At 43.4% G+C, this 23,275-nt stretch overlaps 1 protein-coding gene across 1 annotated transcript in view; it reads left to right on the top strand.

Moving 5' to 3' along the window:
* The window catches only part of PLEKHM3 (pleckstrin homology domain containing M3), a 117,355-nt gene that overhangs the window by 63,309 nt on the left and 30,771 nt on the right, over nucleotides 1-23,275 (top strand). The window contains exon 6 of the mRNA XM_019554094.1: nucleotides 2,682-2,745. Within this exon, the coding sequence (XP_019409639.1) occupies nucleotides 2,682-2,745 (64 nt within the window). The remainder of the gene's footprint in view (nucleotides 1-2,681; nucleotides 2,746-23,275) is intronic.

Genomic DNA, 23,275 nt, shown 5'->3' with positions numbered 1-23,275 from the left:
GTGTGGGTGGCAAGCAGAAGCCAGGGCCCCCAGCTGACTCAGAGCAGGGCGAGGCAGGCTGCTGTGCCACAGCGAAAGGATGCCCCCACCTTGCCCCCCCACTGGAACTCTAGCTGCCTCCTGCACCTTCTTCAGATGGGTGATCCTGGTCTCAGGAAGGCACAGGAGCCTTTCTCCTAACTGCATTACTGCTGATCCCCAGTAGGGGTTAAGCCAAGAGAACGTATGCAGTCATTCAGTCTCCCAAGAGAAATTCTCTGGGAGTGATTTAATCCAAGTTATTCCTGGGTTATTTTTCTCCCAGATAAATTAATAATTTTTGCTCCAGGAGAAAAATATTGGATGTGTGCACACTTTGGACTTCTACCCAGGACCACAGCAGTTCTCCCAGTAGAAACATCTGTACATGGCTATAGACCTCTGCTGCCTACCAGGGGTTTCAGAATAAAAACTTTCAACAACCTGAAAAGGAAAAATGTTCGCTAGTCAGTTGTTTTCCTTAGGAGAAGCAGTTCTTTAAAGACTTTGGTGCATAACACAGTTCCTGGAAATACTGAGTGTATGCTCCAGAGAATAAGAAGGAATGCTTTAATAAAAGAAATTCTAGGAAGACTGAAATGTTAACTGATGCAAAATGCTGCTTAGATCTGACTTTGTCAGAAGATGGTTTTTGACAGTTTTGATAATCTGTCCAGTGTGAAAATATGACAGACCAAAGTCATAGGTTTAGATTTGGTTTTTTGACTGTTTCTGCCAGAACTGTCTCTTAGCTATTTTTGTACTATTTTATGATTGATGCCAGAGATATCTAAGCATGGTTCACACCTCCATTTAACTGAGTCTTAAAACACCTATAGCTGTTTAGCCCACAACTGAAATACGTTTACCTCTGGCAAGGGAAATACAGTAGTTTAAACCATACATTAAGACACGAAATGAAGAATCCATTATCCAACTAAGACTGTGATTAGGAATTAGGTAGACATGATTTGATTGCTTGAGTTGAAATATACTTAAAAATATTCTCATTGAGAAAATTGCCGTGGAGTCCGTAATAGCCACAAATGGTCAAGACATTGCTTTTGCAGTTTACCCAGGAAAAAAAGTGACGCTGAAGTTTTGTTGTTAGCTTTGGGAAAAAGAACCCAAAAATTTCTCAAGGATTTAGGACCCAATTTCCATTCCTTGTGATGGCATTGCGTATTCAGGTCTCTCTTGTACAACTTTGAAATTTTCAATTTTTTTAGGAAAACTAAGCAAGATTAATTTGGGTGTTTTTATTATTTCTTGGATTCATTTATGCTAGTCTTCTGGTTTCTTTTGTCCAGAGAGTGCAGTTCAGTGCAGAATCTGTCACTTCTGCTGTTTTAACTAGATCTATGTTTTACCTAATTATATTTTCCCAGCTCCAAACATCTCTTCAGTGACTTCCAATATAATGTTTAAATTATTTTATGTCATCACCCTCTGAATAGTAGTAACATATTTTTTGTATTCCCTGTGTGTTTCCAATAGCTCATTTAGTTCCATTATTGAAACCTAATATGTGAAAGAACCTTGCTTTTTACTCTGATTAATAGGCCCTACCAATAATTCTGCTTCTCTTTTGCTTTTCAGCTGCATGTTAATGAATATATTTTGGTTTTGTACTTGTTTTGCAATTTCTGCAGAACACGGCATGTGCTGCAGAATGGCTCCTTTTCTGGATCTGCTTAGTTGCTTTTGACGTTATATCCCTTGCACTGGATACCTTTGTATTGTGAGACTGTTGCCTTCATGCTGATTCCAAACTAATCTAGTGTGTTGTTTGTTTCTCCTATAACCAATCTTGATATGCATTTTTAATTAAATGTACTTGTAGTTCTTTTCCTGCTGCTTAACATTTTCAAGGGAGCTACACAGTTACTCTGAAAATATCCACTGCTTTTTGCAAAGTCAAGTGTATTTCTTACAACTTTTCTATATTTATCAGTTTTACAAATAATTCTAATTCATTGATTTATCTGCTCAGTCACATGACTTAGCTTTATTATACAGCTTATAAGAAAAGAGTCTCGCTGGTCTCACCTGACATCTTTTTTCTTGAAAGGAGAATATTCCTTTCCCAAATATGCCAGGGTAAAGATTGCACCAGTGCAATTATTTCTTGATGAAAGAGGAGTAAGCCCCTTTTACACTAGTATAACTGTATGCATACTGGGGCTTTTTCCATTATAACTAGCTCGGAAAAAATACTTTCCTAAACAATGTTGTTAGACAATTTTTAGCCTAGTCTTCAACAGGTTTGTTGTTACCAAAGCCTCAAATCCATGTTAAGTGCATACTTCTATGAGTAAATTAATTGCTTAAAATGCTTCCTCTGTGTATGATGCAAGAATTTCATCTGATCTAAATAATCATAGCCCACACTTAAACTAACCGCTGCAGAAGAGCCAAGATGCTATGTGGGAGAAGGTAAAAATAGCAGGTAAAGAATATTGGGAAGGCAGACTGTGTTTGAGGGTAACAAAACTCCAGATCCTTTCTGCCACTCGATCTAGCCTTTCGGCTGTGTAACCTTTGGGGGAGAAGATACGGCTTCCCACTGAAGACTCATAGTTGATGCTTGTTGGAGCTTCTCAGAGATGATATTCTCTCTCAAAGCCTGACATCCACTCACTCCTGTTTCTCCTCTTTTTCAGAATCTTCCCCAGAGAGTACCTTCTTCAGCACATCCACCTGTATTCCCTTGCAGACCTCCAGCAGGTAAGTTTCTTTGGCTGAACGTACCTTTCTTCTGTTGGCCAACTGGTTCCTTATCCTCTTGGCCAGTGCCAATAATGGCATGTCTTGCCTTGCTGTTTAAACATGCTAGGGTTAGTAAGACACCCCTCTCACTCAGAACTTTATAGATGGTCATTCAAGATTAGCATACAAGAATATGGCAGCCTAAGAGCAAAGGTTTAGCCCTTACACAGGAAAAGCTTGTGCTTCCTGAGTGAAGACAACAGCATTTGGACCACACAAAGTCAAAGTCTTTATGGTATGTGCAGCTGAGAGAATGACAGGGAGCCTATAAATTTGTGTGTAGGCAAATTTAGGCATTTGGAGCTTTCCCTGTTAAAAGCCAACCTTAGATGTTGATCACCACATAGACGATCAGTACTGTTTGAATGAGGGGTTCATATGGATGCACCCATATTTTAACTTTAACTTTCTTGCTTTTTGTTTTTTGTAACTTCAACCATAATGTTTAGTGTTAATATTTTGTTATATTCCATTCACATTGCCCAAAGGGAAATTGCTTCATAATGTACAGTAAGCCTCAGTGGAGGTGGAAATTGGTGGTTATGGGGCTTTTTACCCCATATTGTGAAAAGTAATATTTACTTATAGGGTAGTTCTTTCAAGTAGGAATTTATAGTTTCATAGTAGCTATGGTCAGGAGGAACCTGAACAGATCATCTAGCCTGAGAATGAATGCTGGGTTCACAGGACCCCAGACAGGTGGTCATCCAACCTCCTGTTGAATTTGCCCAAAGTAGGAGCCAGGACCACTTCCCTGGGAAGCTGGTTCCAGATTTTGGCCACCTTAACTGTAAAATATTGCCTTCTGATCTCTAACCTAAACCTCCATCAGCTTATTTCCATTGATCCTTGTCACCCCAGGTGTTGCTGGGGAGAAAAGGGCTCTACCTATTTGCTGTTGATCTCCCCTGATGAGTTTGTAGGCAGCCCCCAGGTCCCCCCTCAGTCTCCTCTTGCCAAGGCTCAGGTCCCTCAGTCTCTCCTCATAGGGCCTGTCCTGCTGCCTTCTCACCAAGCAGGTGGCCCTCCTCTGAACCCTCTCCAGGCTGGCCACATCCTTTTTGAAGTGCGGTGCCCAGTACTGGACGCAGTACTCCAATTGTGACCTGACCAAAGTCGCATAGAGGGGGAGGATCACCTCTCTGGACTGGCTTGAGATGCACCTTTGAATGCATGACAAGGTATGGCTGGCCTTGCTGGCTGCGGTCTGGCATTGGCAGCTCATGTTCATCTTGGAGTCAAAAATGACTCCAAGATCCCTTTCCGCCTTTGTGCTTTCAGGAAGGAAACTCCCCCGCCTGTATGTATGCTGAGGATTCCTTCTCCCAAGGTGAAGCACCCTGCATTTGTCTATGTTGAACCCCATCCTGTTCTCATCTGCTCACTTTTGTAGTCTGTCTAAATCTAGTTACAGCCTGTCTCTCCCTTCAAGTGTTTCCACCTCGCCCCACATCTTAGTGTCATCAGCAAACTTGGACAGCATGCCTTCCATCCCCTTGTCCAAGTCACTGATGAAAATGTTAAACAGTGCGGGCCCGAGGACTGAGCCCTGGGGACTCCACTGCTCACATCTCACCAGGTTGACTATAGCCCATCCACCACTACTCTCTGGGTGTGCCCCATCAGCCAATTTTTTTACCCATCCAGCTGCGCAGGCATCAATGCCACAGTCGCTTAATTTATTGATGAGGATGAGGTGAGAGACAGTGTCAAAGACCTTCTTAAAGTCCAGAAAAACTATGTCCACAGTGACACCATCATCCAAAGATTTAGTTACTTGGTCATAAAAGGCAATCAGGTTGGTTAGGCAGGACCTGCCTTTGATGAACCCATGCTGGTTGCCCCTGAGCATGATTTTCCCCTGCTGCCCCCCCACAGATATGCTCCTTGATGATTCTCTCCAAGATCTTCCCGAGCACTGAGGTGAGGCTTACAGGCCTATAGTTACTTGGGTCCTCCTTCTTCCCCTTCTTGAAAATTGGGACCACATTAGCCAGTTTCCAATTCCCCAGCACCTGGCCAGATGACCATGAATGCTCATACAGCTGGGCGAAGGGCTCCGCGATGACCCCTGCCAGTTCCCTCAGCAGCCTTGGGTGGAGGACATCTGGACCTGAAGATTTAAAAATGTCTAGCCCTTCCAGAAGATCCCTAACTACATCTGCACTGACTGAAGGCCTGACAAAGTTATCCCCAAGTTTGTCCCTACCTCTGGTAGGTGGGATGTCCCGGTCCCTGTTCAAGAAAACAGAGGCAAAGAAACTGTTAAAAATATCAGCTTTCTTGCCTGGTGTAGCCACAAGATTACCGTTTGCATCTTGCAGGGGCCGTACATTGCCTGGTGCCCTCCTCTTGCTCCCAATATACTTGAAAAAGGACTTTTTGTTGTCCTTAATCCTGGACGCTAGCCTGAGTTCCATCTCTGGCTTGGCCTTCCTAATAGCCCTCCTACCCTCACAGGCTGAGAAGTACTGCTCCTTGGTGATAGCTCCTCCCTTCAACTGGTTGTACGCCTCCCTTTTAGTCCTCAGGCATTGCTGAATGCCCTTGCTGAGCCAAGGGGGTTTCTGAGCGCTCTTTTCCCCCCCTTGCTTCTCTCAGGGACTGTTACCCTTTTGGGCATGGAGGATCGCCCCCTTAAGGTATGACCATCCCTCGTGGACTCCCATCTCTACCTTCTGAGCCTTCAGTGCCTCCACCACTAGTTCCTAAACTCATTGAAGTTGGCCTTTCTGAAGTCAAGGGCTTTAGTCTTGGTCTGAGCCCTTGTCACCCTGCGTTGAATAATGAAGTCCAGCAGGTGATGATCACTATTGCCCAGGTAATCAAGGACCTGCAGTCCCCTCACCAGATCATCCCCCGTGGCCAGGACCAGGCCCAGCAAGGCATTACCCCTAGTGGGGCTGTGCACCTCCTGGATAAGGTGAAGATCCTGTAATACAGCCAGGAACCTGCGCGAGTGGTCAGACCTGGCTGTCTGCTCCTCCCGGCAAATGTCTGGGTGGTTTAGGTCACCCATGACAATAACATCCTAACCTAACCACCTCCATAAGCTGACTGGAGAAGTCCTGGTCCAGCTCTTCCCCTTGGTTGGATGGTCTGTAGTAGACACCCACCGTAAGGTCCCTTTCGCCACGCCCCCCTTGTAATTTGACCGATAGTGTCTCTGCCCAACCCTCCTCTACCCTGAAGCTAATACTTGATGATGTGAGGTGCTCTTTGACATACAGCACAACTCCCCAACCTTTCCTCTCTGTCCTGTCTCTTCTATATAGGGTGTATCCCCGAATGCCTGCTGCCCAGTCGTAGGTGGGTCCCTCCAGGTTTCTCTGAGCCTTACTGAGTCTGGGTTCTTACTTGCAATCAGGAGGCACAGTTCCTCCTGCTTACTCCCCATACTATGAGCATTAGTGTAGAGGCAACTGAGGCTTCCTGACGGTGCATATGCCTCCCTCCCACTCCCAGGACAGTTGTGGCCCCCTGCTCCCCGGACATTGTTGCTTACCTGGTCTTCCCTTCCTCTTGTCACCCTGCATGCTGGTGAAGCATCTTCTCCACTCGAAGTGGCCCCTTGTTTCTCTATTCTGTTGTACAGCACCTTGCACACTGGGGAGCTACTCGGGAACAGAAGCTTCTGGTCCTAAAGACTAGAGCAGTGAAAAAATTAATAGTAATAATACTAGTGTAATAATAGTAATAACAATAACGGTAATAATGTTGATGAAGTTAATTAGACATACAAAGAGGCCCTTTTAGTTTTCTGTAACTGTCTGTAACCTCCAAGATATGCACCACTCTCTGGTTTCCCAGTTCCTGCTGAACGACCTACACGAATGGCCTGTAGTATAGTATAGTACCTGTACATCACGTTACAGATGGAACAAGAAGTGGGATGGCAGTAAGCAAGAAAGGAAAATCAAGCTGTATGTACAAGTAAATATATGGAGATGCATAGCAAAGAGGGAAGACGGCAAGATAGCTGAGTACATTGAGACAGAAATTACTCCATATTTAAAAAAAAAAAAAAAAAAAAAGAAGGGTTGGGGGAGGACAGTCATTGGAAGAATAAAACTGTGTTCATGGCTTGTCAGTATGTTCTTCGGTCCCTTCTTTAATAATCAAGCCATGAAGTAGCAAGCTGCTTAAATGGAAACGGCAGTCTCCCTGGTGGGCCAGTCTATTAGCCCCCAGTGCCTTTAAGCTGCTTAATCAGTTCCTAACATTGGTAGTAGAGGTTTAGAAGCAATCAGCAGCTTATCAAACTCCCTGTGGGAGGGGGCTGAGCCAGAGTCACAATGCAGTCATTTGTTTAGTGGTTTCTTCCAGCATATTTCCTTCTGTTTTTTGCAGGACCACCCCTTCCTCAAACTTATCATATTGAGGCGCAATGTAATTCAATTACTGTTTCTAGTGGGTGGGTTAAATTGGATTTAGCTTTTAATCTAGCCATGTCCTTTTTATCAGCCTGGAGAGGCTCTTTCTCGTTTTTAGAGTCTTTAATTTTGAAATCGGATTGCCTGTTTCCATCAAAGTGAAACCATGATGGGAAGGAGGGGATAAAAAAAGAAGAAAATAAATCTCATAAGAGTAACATAAAGACATTACCTAATTTCCCTGTTGCACTTTCTCATTGTTCTCCCCTGCTTACTGGATGTCTGCTAATATTTGTAGTGTTTTGTTTTATTTTTAAATTTCTAAATATTTCCTTGTTTCTTTAGGGGTTTTTTTTTATTTTACCCTTGCCCATTTTGTCAGAGGCAGGGTTAGCTTTAACACTCTGCCCTGCTGTCATGTAAACTGTGTGTGTTTGGGGAATTAACTAAAAGGCATATTAAAGATTAATGGAAAGATAAGACATGGTGACTGAATCAAAAAAGCAGAGAAAGGTAATCTGCAGAAGCAAGCACTCTGTGCCCCAGTCCAAATTCTGACGGTTTGCCTTGTTTAAGTCCACTTTAAGCTGCCCAGAAAACAAGGAATCTTTTTTCTGCTGAGAAGCTGTGTTTTGTTTTTTTTTTAAACTGTGATATGAGGGTTTGTTTGCAAGCTGAATGGAAATTAATGTCTGCCTGAGATGAAGATGTGGTGCATGATGCTGCTTGAAAGGAAATCAAATTTAAAACTGCTTCCTAGCACAACGGGATCCTGCTCCATGACTGGAGCTCATAGGTGCTACTGCAGAACAGATAATGCATGGTAGCAATTACCTAATGGCTGGAGCTTTATTACTCTGTTCCATTAGGACAGGGATCTAGCGCAAGTGAGGGAAGCATTCACCAAGGTTGTTTAAAAAAAGGAAAAACCAATGTACACTGTCATTACATTTGGAAACATGCCAGACTTGTAATCAGATGATGCTTTTACTGGCTCTTTGCTGATTCACAGGCAGTGCTAATACAGATGTGAGCATCTGGACAGGCTTGCCTTTTAACAGGAGAGGCAGCAGGCTTTTATTAATTTAAAGCTGCATAAGAAAATCAAAGTTTTGTAGCAGAAGGAAGGGCAGGGTGGTACCCTCAAGCCCATCTGGTTGAGAAAGGCATGAGCTTGAATAAGTAACAACCTAATTTGGTAGATACTAGGAATGCAGTTCCACAGCAAAACTGTGCCAGAATGACTGGATGCGGGGAGTGGATGACCTTTGACTAGGGTCCTTTTCTCTTTTCTGCTTTCTTCTCTTCTAAACAGGAGTTCAATAAACGTCAATAGCTTGGAATTGACTGAAGTCTACGCTGTGTTTGCATGACTTCTGGGTGGATAGGGGAGTGCTTAGACTCACGCTTCCAGGTTCTCAGAGGCTGGGAGGGGGGCATGATGACAGGCAGCATCAAGTAGGGAATGAGGATGCAGAAAGATAGCTTTTGTTGAATAAGCAAGACAAGGGAGCTCATTAACTAAAAACAATAGTGCCAACAAAAGAGGAGAAAAAGGGGGCAGTAGAGTTCTGGTTGTAGAGCAGAGCAGTAGCTACAGTAGTTATAGGGAATTATGAGCAATGTAGTGTGGGATGCCTGGAGGATGAACGAGACCCATGTCACAGAATACTTAATACTGAACCAGTTCAAAATAGTACTTGATTTTCTGGGAACACATTTGAACAGTTTAAAGTGGCTTTAAACCAGTTTAACAGACTTGTACATCTGTCTGCTTCAGGTTTTAACCACATTAGAACTGTTCCAAGTGATGTATGTCTGTGGCGCAGCGTAACAGCTCATCTCTGCTTTCCCTTTGGCTCAGTCTGTGTCCTGTGCCAGATATGACTGGCCTCATAAGCCCCTGGGAGTAATCTGGTGTAAATCAAGAATGAGACTGCTGTTAAAACATCACAGTTTTGTCTGTTAGATGTTTTATTCTAGTCTATTCCAACTAACAAAAGCCTTAGACAAGGGGATATTCAGTTACCAAGAGGCAAATATTTATCTTCAAAACATTATGATTATTTTTAGCAGAAAAGTTCTTGTAAATGCTGTTGAACTGACAGCCCTGAAGAAATTGAAGTTCATTATTTGCCTACAGTACTTTCAGTGCTAGTGCACACCTGTCAATATTGTCCCATTTCTGTTCTGGAGAGTCCTCCCCTGTTGGCTGGAAGGTTAGACTGTACTCCATGCCCGTTCACTTTTGGGTCAATAGTTTGGTGATGTGCTGAAGCTATTTGTGCAAAATGGACTGAAACCAGCAGTTTATTTCCCCCAAACAGTGAGCTGGCCTTTGGGAGTCGGTAATTTTTAAACTTTGCTGTTTTCAGCTGGACTTGACTCCAGTGATTTGTCTCTTGCATTAAAAAGATACTCTTCTGGATTCTGAATGGATTTTCTCGTTGTGGAGTACAGTGTTTGATTCTCATCCTATCATCCCACAAAAGAGAGAACAAAAATAGAAAGGATACAGGAAATAACAGCAAAGATGTTTCAAGGCATGAAAGGCCTTGAATATCAGGATCAATTTTAAAAAATCTCAGGGATGGGGAGAGGAGGAGGGCTATCTAGCTAGGGTTCGTCTATACTAGGACATTCAGGAAAATTAGTTCACATTAATTGGAGGTTTGTATTTAAAGTGTACTACTTTAACTATGTTAACCCCCCACATGGACACTTATTCAGAATTAAAGTGACCTTAATTTGATTTTAATTTAATTCACTCTGAAAGTATTTAAATTGGTTTAACACTGCTTTAATTGTGAATACTTATCCGCAGAAAATGTTAACGTAGCTCAAGTCATCTCCTTTAAAAAATTACCTCAAATTAACTTTCCCAAGTGACTTTTTTTGAGATAAGACCTTAGAGAGGAGATCAATACTGCCATGATAAAGGAATAAAATTAAAGAGCAATGTGAAGAATTGGTTCTGCTGTTACCGTTTCTCATAAAACACACAGGAAATCAGTGAAATCAAGGTACTTTTTAACACTGATAAAATAATAAAAATAATATTTTTTTACACGCACACAATTAGCTGGTGGAACTCATTGCTACAAGACACTACTAAGGACAAGACCTTCACCACTTATCAAAAAGATTAAACATTCTTGTGAGCTATAGTTACAGTGAATAAGATAAACACCATAAGGAATATATTCCTTTATGCCTCAGGGCATAAACAAACCACATGCTGGTGGAGATTAGAAAGATGTTTCCCTTCTGGATAGATTATCATTTATGGAGAATTTCTTTCACTTTTCCGTGATGCATCTAGTAATAGTCAGTGTCACAAACAAGGCACTAGACTAACTAGACCACTGGTCTGACCTGCTGTTGCAATTCCTATATTCCTACTGAAAAAATGTATACATTTCCCTATAAAGCACAAATGTAGGGGGGAAAAAATTCCTAAAGCATGGGAGTCACCTGACTTAAGATCCAGTACAGCATATAGTGATGCTAAGATTGGAAACATATCAGAAGAGCAAAAGAAATGGTTCAGCACCAGTTTTCTTTTCCAAGACCTGTTCCCAAATCTTTGTAGCAAAAAAGGAACAGACTTTTCTTCCATACATCTCTTCTTTTGGGTGAGTGAGCTGGAAGATGGGGAGTCTAGGGAGAGGGCTAGGTTTGCTCTTTGGCCAGTATTGTGAGGGAATCTTAACAGTTAGGTTTATGCTACAAAATGTTGCTGGCATCGTAACTTCAGCCCCTGAGCCCCTATAACTATGTTGGCATAGCCCCTGGCATGTACTAAGCTAACAGAAGCAGGTTTTTGGCACCTTCATTTACATAATTATGAGAGATCTGTAGCTATTCTAGTGAGAAACAAAAACGTTTGTTTGTTTGGGTTTATATCCCACCCTGTGTAAAAGGCTCAGAGCAGTATAGACCATGTCTTCATAGTTTTGTCAGCACAGCTCTCGTGGCAGATATTCTGTAGTATAGGCAAGGCGTCAGTGAAAGAGGGGCAAAACTTCAGATTGCTTGTTATTTTAACTGAGTTCTCCCATCTCTAACTGGAAGAAAGACTCCAGGATAGCACACGGGTAGGAGGTTTGGGATTTTGTTTTTGGTTTTTTGGGGGTGAGGTGTTGTTTGTTTTTAAATTTAATATTGATCTTTTTCTTGTAGCTCGTAATTATTTGGAATTTAATATTTTCTAGACATTTTGTTGTAGTACAGTCAAAAAATGGCACTTACACAGGTTGTAATGTAGCACTTACTGACTTAAGAACCCAGTAGCAGTGCTCTCTCTTGCACCAATATGCTGTTAGTAATTCGTACATTTTTCCCCTTAGAATGTGCAATCTATATGCCCTTCATTTGAAGATAATCCCTGCTGTTAGTATAATTGCCTTTCTAGTTTCCTGTTCTTTCCTTCAACAGTTCAGCACTGGGGTGGAAGGGAGACAGACTGAGAGGTCTTTTCATGATGGAATCAACTACGGTTAACTCTTTACCTAGATTACACGGATGTACTGAATTCGTGAGTTCATCACAGGGAATGGTATTAGGAATGAAGATGGAGTTACTGCTAGGAAAACTCCGTATCTATCAACTTGTAGTTAAGCCAGGTGTGTGCCATGAAACTTTTGGAAGCTAAAACTGCATGGCTCAGCAGGGTAGAGAGATGTGATCACTGACCAACAGACCTGTGCTGGCGAAAGCTCTTGGTACAGATGCAGTTATAGAAGTAAAACTGTGCCTTTGTTGATATAGCTAGGGCTAGGTCTACATTTTTTTTTTTTTTAAGTTTTGAGGCTATAGCTATATGTTGGTTGCAAGTATGGAAAAATATCAAAGCCTTAACCAGCAGAGCTAGTGTAGACAGTTATTCTTTCAAAAAAGTCCTCTTGCCAGCCTAATTTACGCTCTTCAGGGTACTGGGTGAAGCTATTCCAGAAACGGTTTTATCATAATAAGTTGTGGTTTTACCAGTTGGGTTTTCTGGTATTGCAGTACTGGTTTAGGCAAGGATTTCTGTGAGCAATCTCTTTTACTGGACTAACTGCATGGTTGGGGTAGACTTGGACAAGCTTTTGAATACAATACATTCTTTTTTAGATCTGAAAGAAGGGGCCTTTTTCAAACCTAAAAAAGAAGAATGCACTGCATTGGAAAGCTTTTCTGAATCTATCCCAATCATGCAGTTGGTCCAATAAAAGATAGTATCCACAAAAAATCCTTGCCTCATTTCCTGGATGGTCACAGCTACAGCATGACTCCAACACTATCAGTATTGATTTAGCTATCAGCAAATGCTTTTAAGTGTCAATAAGCCCATTTTTGGCTCATTGTGGGGTAGAGAGGTTGTCTTGCCAGTATAAATTGCATCTTCATTAGGTGTGTTTTAACCAAAGTAGTAGTCAGTAAAGTGTCCCAAGTGTCGACCTATCATTAAGGATATAGGACCCTAGTGTTTGATTTTGTTGGAATTATGCTGGGGATTACTTTGGTCCAAAGGTTGTTTTCTGTTTTACTTTTAAATAATATTTTTCTTTTAATGGATTACCATGTAAGTTGTCATGGACATATCAGCCAAAATTTTTAAACATAGGAGCCAGGAATTGAGTTCCTAAATCCATATTTCGGGTTTTACGAGTGGGATTTTCAAACGTTCCTGGTTGACTTAAAAAAAAAAAAAAAAAAAAGTGCTGAATTTAAATGAGCAGCACATTAGTTTATACCAGCTAATGGTGCAGCCCTGCTATCCTTCACCTGGCTGTTTTTCAAGGACAGGAATGGTTTAGCAATAATATTCCTGAATTCATTTCAGATGATCCTTGAGGTCCCTTTCCAGTGCTGTGATCTCCTGCCCCTTTTTGTTGCGTTTTTCTGAATGCAGGTGCTCTTAATGGAGGCAAATGACATTTTGAAAATGAATGATGTGATATAAGATAGAAATAATAGTCCAAGTAGAACTTTTCCACACAGATGCAGAGATCCAGAGAGGTCACTGACCATAGTCTGATGGCTAGCCCAAAGGAAAGGAGACCTGATTTCAGTTTTCATCTCTGCTGTGGACTTCCTGTGAGACTTGGGGCAAATCACCTCAGCCCTCTGTACCCCAATTTCCCATCTGTAAAATGAGTACACTTCCCTAACTTTAAGGCTTTCCAAGATAAATTGCAGAGTGATTCTCAGATGCCATGGCCATGGGGCCATATAGGCACTCAGGATAGATATATATTTGACCACATACATGAGCATGACATTTGTAGCCATAGAAAAACTATTTTAGAGGATTTTGCATCTTCCTGTGAGGCTTGAACAGTAAGACTTCTGGGCAATAATCCTAAAAAAAAGAAAGTGAAAATATTTGTCAATCAATTCAATTTAAATTTGTATGCAGCATCTACACAGGGAATGGTAAGTGAAATGCTCTCCATTTCACCAATGACTGCCACTTAGGAACAGTGCAAACTTACATTATAATAAACCTTTTGGTCCCACCACACTCTGTTGTAATTATTTATGTAGGGGTCTTGCACGTGTATGCAGAGTGTGCACAATACAAATTGAATGGTCTGAGATCTTCTGGTCAGCTGTTGGCTTTCGGAGTGGTGGGGAGGTATTGAAATTGAGACAAGCAATGTCTAGGAATATAAATGGATCTTAGTTTAATTAGGGGTCAATATTTTAGCTAAAACTTGTAATAAGGCTTGTAAACAAGCCTTTTTGTTCTGCTTGAAACCAGAACCTGCATTAGGGCTTAGCAAGATATTCCTGGCTTTCAGAGTTGGCTCTCCAGTCTGAGACACAGGTGGTTACCTGGTGTCAATGCAACAGGACCTACAGAATGAGACTTTTTTACAGCAAATGAACAAAAATGGTGTGAATGGATTTTTTGTGAGAACTGCTGAGTTCACAGCTCTGGAGACTCGATCATTTTCAGTCTTCATCCTACAAAATAGAAGTACAAGCTTCTATGTCTTATTGTCTCTGTTTTGAAATAGAGGTGGGTATAGATAGGAATAAGTTCTTGTAGCCCTTGTGATCTGAAAGAAGGGATTTTATGGCAGGACAAGTTTGAGTTGTGAGTCCAATCTCCAGTTCAAGATGAGGACATCCCTGATGAAGGTAGCTAAGCCAGTATGACAGCCAGTCTTGCTGTTGTGCCAAATCATGGCAATTGTGGTGGTATTATTGGGATATGGATATTTGACTGGGAAACATTCACAAAAGCTACTAGGTAGTAGTCCTGTGCAAAGTGGCAGGTATTTGCTTCAGATTTGGATTTGGCCAATTCGGAGGATAGTGAGGGAGGGATTAGGGCTGGGACAAGCTGCCCGGGGTGGGGTGGTGTTGGATGTGGGCATGGCAGCCCTGGGAGCAGGGACTCTGCCCTGCCACTACTTCCCCAGCTGGCATGGGGTGGGGGCAGGGAGGGCCTTTTAATTGGTCTTTTGATTCAGTTCAGTTTTGGAAATTCAGTCCCTGAATCGGGCCAAATCTCCTCCAAATCAAATCAGCTACCGAAGCTTTGTGCAGTCCTACTAGGTAGCCAGCAGGTAGGTAACAGCTTGTAGTCTCATCAGACTTCCTTTTATAAGGTAGAAACGATGTCGGTTGTTCAAGTGCATTTAGAGCTTCAAACTGTGCTGAAAGGAGGCTTGACTAGACATCTGGTGCTGGTTCCTCCTTTCTACCTGCAAAATCCTGTGAAGACGGCTAGAAAATGTTATTTTCCGTAACATTATTTTTTTTAGCGTAAACAGTTACTATAGTTGGCCCCAAATGCTTTGCAGTTGTGAATCTGAAGGAGAGGTAGCCCATGAAAATGTGCAGTAGTATATGGTCTATGTGATGAAAAAGTTTGAGAACTCTTGCATCATAGTGTGCATATTTGCCAACCTACTTATGCCAAATCTTGGTTTAAATCTCTGTTCTGTAAAACAAATAACCAAAAGTAGATGCAATGAAGGAAACTTTAAACTGACCCCATCTGTCAGTCTTTCAATGTATGTTTTCCCAGCACCCGAAAAAGGTATGGAGTGCTATTATCCTTGTTTTAAGACCTGGGAAAATGAAACTTGGAGTGATTTTTCCCAAGGTTACTTAGAGGAGGAAGGCAGAGCTGAATTGGACTGGGGAGGCCTGAATCCCCAAGTAGCTCTCTTATTGCTTGAATCTTCTTTCCGCTCCTTTCTAGGAAGTTATGCTGTACCGTGATCGCTGCTGAGCCTTGTGCAAACTTGTATGTTATGTCCTTGTTTGCCACACAAAGCTAAGGGCCTCTTACTGAAAACTCAGAATAATTCCCCAGATAACAAGCTGCCTGTGCAACAGAGCAGTTGATTGATTCCTCTGCTGGACAGGCAGCATGTCAACTGGGGCATGGGAATGATGATAGATACCAGTTCTTCAAGTTCCTACATTTCTCAGCATTAGGCCCTTGGCTCTGTGTGGTAAAGAAAGACAGAAAGTGCAGCATGGCACCTTATGGACCAACTGTAGAGTCTCCTGCTTATATTCAAACTAACAGGGCTCGCGCTCTCTCTCTCTCTCAGGGACCCGAAGGGCGTGTGTGTGCGTGCACACGCATACCCACATGTATTTTTACGTTAGGGAAATTGTTCTGTGTTCTAAACCATCCAAATTCCTGGCACTCTCTACTCTTTATGTCTTGTTTGACTAATGCGGCCTTTGACCTTAGTTTGAATACCTGCTTCTTAAGGCAACCTGTAATTCATCCTACAGCATGATTAGGAGAACACGAGGGTGCGGCAGATATAGGAGGTAGGGCTGGTAGATGAAACCTTCAACTCTTGGGGAGAAGAAGAAAGGCAGGGAGACTGAAATCTCTGAGTATGAAGCGAGAAGCTTTTGCACGGAAGTCGTGTTGTGGAACTCAGTGTGGAGAGAGCACCACCAGTTTCAAGCCACATTGTTTGTACTGAAGCTTTCTGGCGGCTGCTTACTCATATCAGCTTAAGCTCCGAGCACAGCTCCAATATTCACAGCATTGCTTGGACGTGCTTCCAGGCTTCTTGGGTGCCTTTGTTCTCCTATCTCTTCCCATGTATCATGTGCTTGCAATTTACAGAGAAACAGTTGTTCTGCCTTGTGTGTTTTTGGTATTCTTTTCCCACTCTTCGCAAAACGTATGGGCTGATTTACCTGAATTTCAGGGTACCGCTATCTCCTTCTACTGGAAAAACACACTGTACAAGATGGCCTGAAAGGATTACCAAGTACATGCCTGTAAAGAAGTATTATAGTATAAAGTATTTGCCTATAAAGAAATGTGTCTTGCCTGTCAAAGAATTAATAACTCTTCCTTTTTAATTCTTCCAGTGTGTTTTACTAAATTTCCTCTTGGGATGTTCTTAGCTACAACTCTGTTATGAATTAATGCAGTAGAAGATCATGGTGGTGCAGCATAGGCTAAACTGGGTTTGTATGAATGTATGGCTGTAGTTTCTAAGATTTCTGGCTTCCAGTCTCCATGCAGCATGCTGCACTTACTAGATGTAGAAAGTTGTACCTAGCTAGTGTCAAATCACAATAGATACCCAATATAGTTGTTTATTGGGCTAAATTTTAAAATCTCACTTATTATCTAGGCACCTTTTTCATTTTGACAAGTCTGCTGGAAGCTGCTGCCACGTGACCTTTTGTTCAGATGCAGCCTGTGACAGCACTGTTACTACGGTTCATCTTTTTTTGTTTATTTGTATTAGTGTGGACCACACCAGCCTGTTAAGGGACAGTCCCTGCCCAAAACAGCGTACAATTTAGATATGCAAGTAAAGGGTTGAAAAATGTGATCCAACATGAAGAATTGCTTGGGAATCAAGGTAAAAAGAGAGCAAGTGACTTGACCAAGATGATGCAATGGACGCAGACAGAAGTGACAATTTTCACCTGCTCTGGCCACACAGCAGTGATCAACACAGCTGTGACCAAATACAAGTACACAGCTGCAGGCAACTTCAAAAATGGCCAATGGGGTGAAAATCTGACCCCTTGATGCATGAGGTATCAGATAAAGATGTTACAAAAGACACCCCATTTTCTAACTTGTATCTGCAGAGCTCCCAGCCTGTCATCACTTTCAGAATGGGAAGGAAAAAAGGGAGCAGAGGAGGACCAGTCTGGGAGTTTTTCAGCCCTCCCCGGAGGATGGGGCTGGTGTATTGCAGCCCTCCTTGCCGTGGGGGAGGCTCCAATTCACCCACCCACCCTTCAGCACCAGCTGGGGAGCCCCAGGAACAAGCTCCTTCTTCTGCCTTTCTCCCCTCCCATTCTGAAAACAGGGAGCACTGGCAGAGTGGCCATTGCTATGTGAACCTGGCTGCGGGCCCCCAACCCACAGCTAGATTCTCATCCCCCTGGAACCCACAGTGAACTTGTCTGGTCTGTGGTAATGTTGTAATTCAGAGCGCGTTGCAAAAATCATTCTGAATTGCAGCTGGGAGCTGCACTTCTGTCCGCACCCAGTAAGTCTGGTGAGAGCCAAACCAGAGCGCCAAACCCAGATTTTTAAAGTTCACTCTAGTGCCTTAAACAAAAGATGATTCTTCCCCACCCCACCCCATTTCCCTTCATTTACATTACAGATTAATTCTGTATTAAAATATCAACTAGAATTAGTGACATTAAGTGTTTGCTCTAAAATAAAAGCCTCAGGAAAAATTATTATTGATAACCTACCTCATCTCACTCCCATCCCCTCCATTTCCTCATCTCACTCCCATCCCCTCCATCTGCCCACTCATACAGTGACTTTTTATCTGTTTTTTGGATCTAGTGGTTAGTACTTCATTAGTTGAGAATATACTCATTTTCCTCCTCTAGTATATTTCTTTTCTGTAGCTTGCGTTGTCAGCTAAAGAAAATTTAACATGTTAATTCCAAATCTGTGGCTTTAAAATGTTGGGATAATAGCCTAGCCTTGGTGAAGTCCGTGGTGGTTTTGAATCAAGCTTTCACTCTTCTCATCCTTTTCTCACCCAGGTCTTCTAAAGCTATCCAAGGTAGGCAATACAGATCGCTTGCACAGATATAGCACAAAGATGAAAACAATGCACAAAAAATACTTTCTGAAACAGATTACACTCTAAATAGCTCTTTAAAAACTCTGGTATCCAACTGCTGTAGAGGTGAGGGCAGATCAGTCTTTACTCCTCCTCTGGCAACAGCCTAGATTCATGGGCAGAGGGATGAATCCAAGCTGATTTGCCTGGAAGTGGAACTGAATAGGTTCTGCTGTTAACCCTCCACCCTGTTCAATCTAAAAAACAGTGTCTTTACTTTTCTGGTGTCTTGGCAAAGCTGGGATTCTCACACGAGCACTTGTAGGTGAAGGCTGAATGTCCATTGGGTGTTGGAGATTCCAGCAAGATGAGGGAAATGTCCAGAGGAGCTAGTAAAGATCATTTCTACTGATTTAGACCAGGAATGAATCTCTGGGCCAAATGTGGCCACAGAGCCATAGGTATCCAGCCCACAGAGGTTCCCACAGACTGGGAATTTTTGTAGGGGGCCAGCAGTGATCATAAACGCAGACACCAACCTATGCTACCAAATGCCCAAACCTCAAGCCCTGTGAACAGGTTGGGGCCAGGTCACACTCCCTCCCTCTGCCCTCACAGCTGGATGGGGCTGGGCCATACCCTCTTCCCCCCTCTGGGGTTGGGTCAAGTCCCTTCCCCCATGGGACAAGGTTGGGACTGGGTCACACCACCTTTCTCCTGTGGGAAAAGCCATGCCCCCTCCCATCTGCCCCTGCAGGGGCCAGGTTGGAGCCAGGCTGCCCCTTGCGCCCCTTTGAGTGGTCAGATGGGGCCCTGCTGTGACCACCCCATACTGGATGAAGACCACCAGCTGCATCCAGCCTATGGATGGCCTAGGCACTGCCCATCCAGCCCACCAGCCAAAAACTGCTGATTTAGACAACTGAAGGAAGTTCTGTTGCATCTGCTCACTTGGACCCCACCTAAAGGTTCATTTCTTCCAAGAGCCCCTCCCCGCGGTGATCCCCAATAGCTAGGGCACGGGTGGGCAATTATTTTGGCTGGAGGTCCACTTAGGGAGTTTTAGTGAGCTGTCATGGGCTGGGTCAGTACCGTGTTTCCCCCTACCAGCACCACAGTTTACCAAAACTCCCTAAATGGCCCCTGTGCATGGCCAAGCAGTTGAGATGGGGCCATGGCCAGGCAGGGAGCAGGATCCAGGAGTGGGATAGGCAGGTGGGGCCAGGGCTAGGACTGGGATTGTGGGGGGTGGTGACAGCACAGGGCTGGGACAGAGCCGCGATCCACTCTCCACATCCCCCTGCCAGGAGAACCAGTGTGATGCAGAGAGTGGATTGTGGCTCTGTCCCAGGCCCTGGTCCTGCACTGTTACCACCCGGTGATCCCAGGGTCTCCATGGAGATCGGCTGGGATCCCTGCAGGCAGGGTATGCAGGCAGGCAGATGGGAAGCTATGTCCAGAAGTGGGATGGGTGGGCACAGCTGGGTCCAGGATCTTGAGGTAGTGACAGCACAGGCCTGGGGCAGAGCCATGACCTGCATGCCCCTGCCCATAGAACTAGCGCCCATCACAGGGACGTGCGGGCAGCAGATAACAGCTTTGCCCTGGACCCCAGCTCCACACTGTACCGCCCTGCATTCCCAACCCCTAGCCTCACCTGCCCATCCCACTCTTGGATGTGGCTTTCACCCCACCTGCGGCCCCATCCCAGCTGCCTGGCTATGTGCCTTGCCCATTCAGGTCCTGCCTCCAAAAGAGTGTGCAGGGTGGGTGGGCCAGGGTGTCCAAGCAGCAGAGCCAAGTCCAACAGCGGCATCAAGAAGGAGCCTCTACTGGGGCTACTGGGAAACTGAGTCTGGCCACTGCCCCAGCCCTGCTGCATGCCTGGGGGCAGAGGGACTGGCCATACCAATCGCCTGGATTTGGAGGAGCCAAAGGACCCATTGTGGGCTGGACAAAATGCCTTGGCGGGCCAGATCCAGCCGGCGAACCATGTTTTGCCCACCCTTGAGCTAGTGTATTTTCAGTGAAGCATTACATGAGGCACACCAGTTGAGGTGAGCATTTTTTTTACATTAACACCACTTCTGCTTTTCAGTGCATCTCTTAATTTTTTTTCTCTGGCTCTCCCTCTCTCATATTGCATAAGTTTTTACAGCACAGTATTGTTGACCTTGTTAAATAATCTTAAATTGGAGGAAGAGCTGGGACAACACCTACTGATATTTGAACCTGTAGTTCAAGGTGTTCTAGAGATTTTATACCATTTAACCTATTCCCTCCAGCCCTCGCTTGTCTGACTGTAAATCAGACTTGAGAGACAAGTAGAACAGATTGTCCAGTACTCCAGCATGGAGTAACTAGGCAAACCAGTGTTCCTAAACTGAGTGCTTCCTAATAAATGTTATCTTCAGGGAAATACGCCAGCCCCTCCATAAGTAGTTAACATTACTGCCTTAGTGTTGGCTTATAAAACAACTTTATCACCTCTCTTTGGATAATGATTAACAAGCTGATTTACAAGGGTGGGGTCACAGAGCCATTTGGCAAATTTAAACTGTCTTGCAATGGCAATGATAGTATCTGAGTTTTATGGTGTTTTTACCTCTTTAACAGAAATACTTAACCCTAATGGTTGGGCTGCTTAGCAATAGTTCAATCACTAGTTATGAGGGTGCTGACCTTGACCCTGCTTGTGTGCTTCTGGTAGGTCAGGAGGCTAAACATCTAGTAGTAAGAGTTCAGAAAAGTTGGGCATGTTCCAAATCCCGTGGGCAGAGTATATTTTCTGATCAGTGTTAGGATGAAGTAGGGATATTACATTCTCTAGACATGAGAATTATTATCTAGCGCATCATAATGGCATGTAATTAGCACATGTTGAGCATATAGGCAGATGAAGCAGTTCTTCCCATAGTTCAGATTGTAAGGTTCCCTTTAAAATACTGCTTTTGCTCCTTATTTTCTCACTCTTAGATGTCTCTGGTTTTAAAACAAAAGTTCTTAATTCTTAGATTTTCTTTTATTTAGTTTTTTTGTTGCTTCATAACTCAAGAAGCAATTTTGTCCAGTAAGCTCAAAAGAGTTCAGTTCAAGAATCCAAATATGATTTAATGCAAGGTGACTGTTTTCCAAAGTTGTGACTTTTGCTTTTTGGAGTTACTCACCTTGGAAACAGGGATATCTGAATTCTCTAGCAGTATCCTGCAAACTTTATACCATTTACCAAAGGGCTTGACAGTCTTTATACAGCTCATGGAATTTATGTCCTCCATGCTCCCAACCATCCGCTGCACTTTACAAAGTCGAAGTTCCATAAGGAATGCAAAAGAAATTATAAGTCTCCCAAAGACAAGCCACACAGGCACTCTGTGAAAGTTGGAACAACCTGTTATTTAAATATTGTTTCTTGATTAACATTGCAACCAACTTCCTGCCACCAACCCCAAAAACTCACAGAAGTCTAGGGAAAGTATAGATACCCAAATAGTTTTCTCTGACAATTGAAAAGTTCGTGAAGTGTTTGACAGAGTTTAAAAGAGAAACGTAAGTGGGTTTCATACAAGGATCAGGCATTTCAGTTGTTCTGGACAGGTTTGTGGAGGGCAGTGCTTCCCAACCTTTTCCTCAGCATGACCCCATTTCCTCAGCATGGCCCCTCACTCCCAATGTGCAGCCCCCCGCCCCTGTGACCCCATCTGCTGATGTTACAATACCATTGGGGGTTGCAACCCACAGTTTGGAAGCTGCTGGTGTGGAGGGGTGTAGAAGGGCATTGAGGCACTGATGAAGCTGTGAAAGTGTCTTAGTTTTGCTGTTGCGTTTTTGTTTTATTTTGTGGTTGGCATGTTCCTGGAGTTTGTTTGCTTCTTTTTTTGTTTTTTCCTCACACTCCCAGTTTCTGTCTTTTGATTGAAACAATCTGATTTGGAGGATAGGTCTGTCTCCGCCCAGTCCAGTCAATTTTTGGCCACTTTGTTGAGACGGCGAGATGTTCAAATCAGAATAAACAACATAATCAGCAAAGAACTAGACTCAGCCTTGCGACTTGTTTTTCACAGAATATCAAGCAGTCATCTAATGCTAATGGTGACTGACTTTTGATCTCTGTCTAGATTTAAACTAGTGACCTTGAAGTGAAAAGATCTGCTACAGTTTCCCTAAGCCACCCCAGTCCCTGGGTTAATTTTTAATATTAAAAATGAGTATTGCATTACTGCCTGTACTGTGTTGTAGTCGCTTGGGGCAAGATTGTGCAAGCTTCCCTCATGCTGGTAGGCACTTACTCATCCAGGTAACACTATTGACTTCAATAGGACTGCGACATAAGCAACTTATCACCAGTGTGACTAGGAGACTCTTGAGCAGTAATTTTCTGTTTTCCTTAGAGTGAGAATTTGAGTTACTATGAACTAAAATATTCGGCGGAGCTGGGCCCTGTAATATTTATCAATAGTATGCTTTTAAAAGAACAAGACTTGGTAACTAGAACCCAACTAATTCCAGCTACAGAAGAGTTGGGAAATCATTAAGGGCCAGTAATCAGACTAATAAGCAGTGACACTTTTTTAAACAATTGCCCATTGCTATCCATGATGACATTCATTTGATTGTGTCCAAAGGGAGTTCAGTTGGCACAGTAGATTTGCCTGCCTTTCATCTTGAGCATTTTTTGGTGGAATCAAGACAGGTGTCACCTATTCTGTGTCCAGTCTTTACTTGCTTCTAAGAAGCTCACAGCTTATGCATGCATCTGTTTCTCTACTAGCAAGCAACAGGTCTCCTGATAATCCTGTCCTGTTTTTACAAAGCTTGTTCACCCATTAAGATACGTTTTCAGGCTGCTGCCTAATGTAGTGAACAGCACCCACAGGAGGAGAGTATAGAGCAGGGTTGGGCAAGTATATGGGTTGGGGGCTGCTTACAAGTTTTAGCAAGCTGTTTAGGGCAGGAGGGGGACAGAGAGATGCCAGTTGATCCTATCCAGCTGGCTGGGAGCCTGAGGAGGGAGAGCTGTGTCCCACACTGCTCCGCTCTGCCGCAGCTAGGGCTGGGCCATGCTACTTGGCGCACAGACCCCTCTGC

Source organism: Crocodylus porosus, unplaced genomic scaffold (genome assembly GCF_001723895.1).
Source record: "Crocodylus porosus isolate Cpor-Errol unplaced genomic scaffold, CroPor_comp1, whole genome shotgun sequence".
Taxonomy (NCBI): domain Eukaryota; kingdom Metazoa; phylum Chordata; order Crocodylia; family Crocodylidae; genus Crocodylus; species Crocodylus porosus.
The sequence above is the reverse complement of the archived record's forward strand: the minus strand, read 5'-3'. Positions and strand labels throughout refer to the sequence as shown.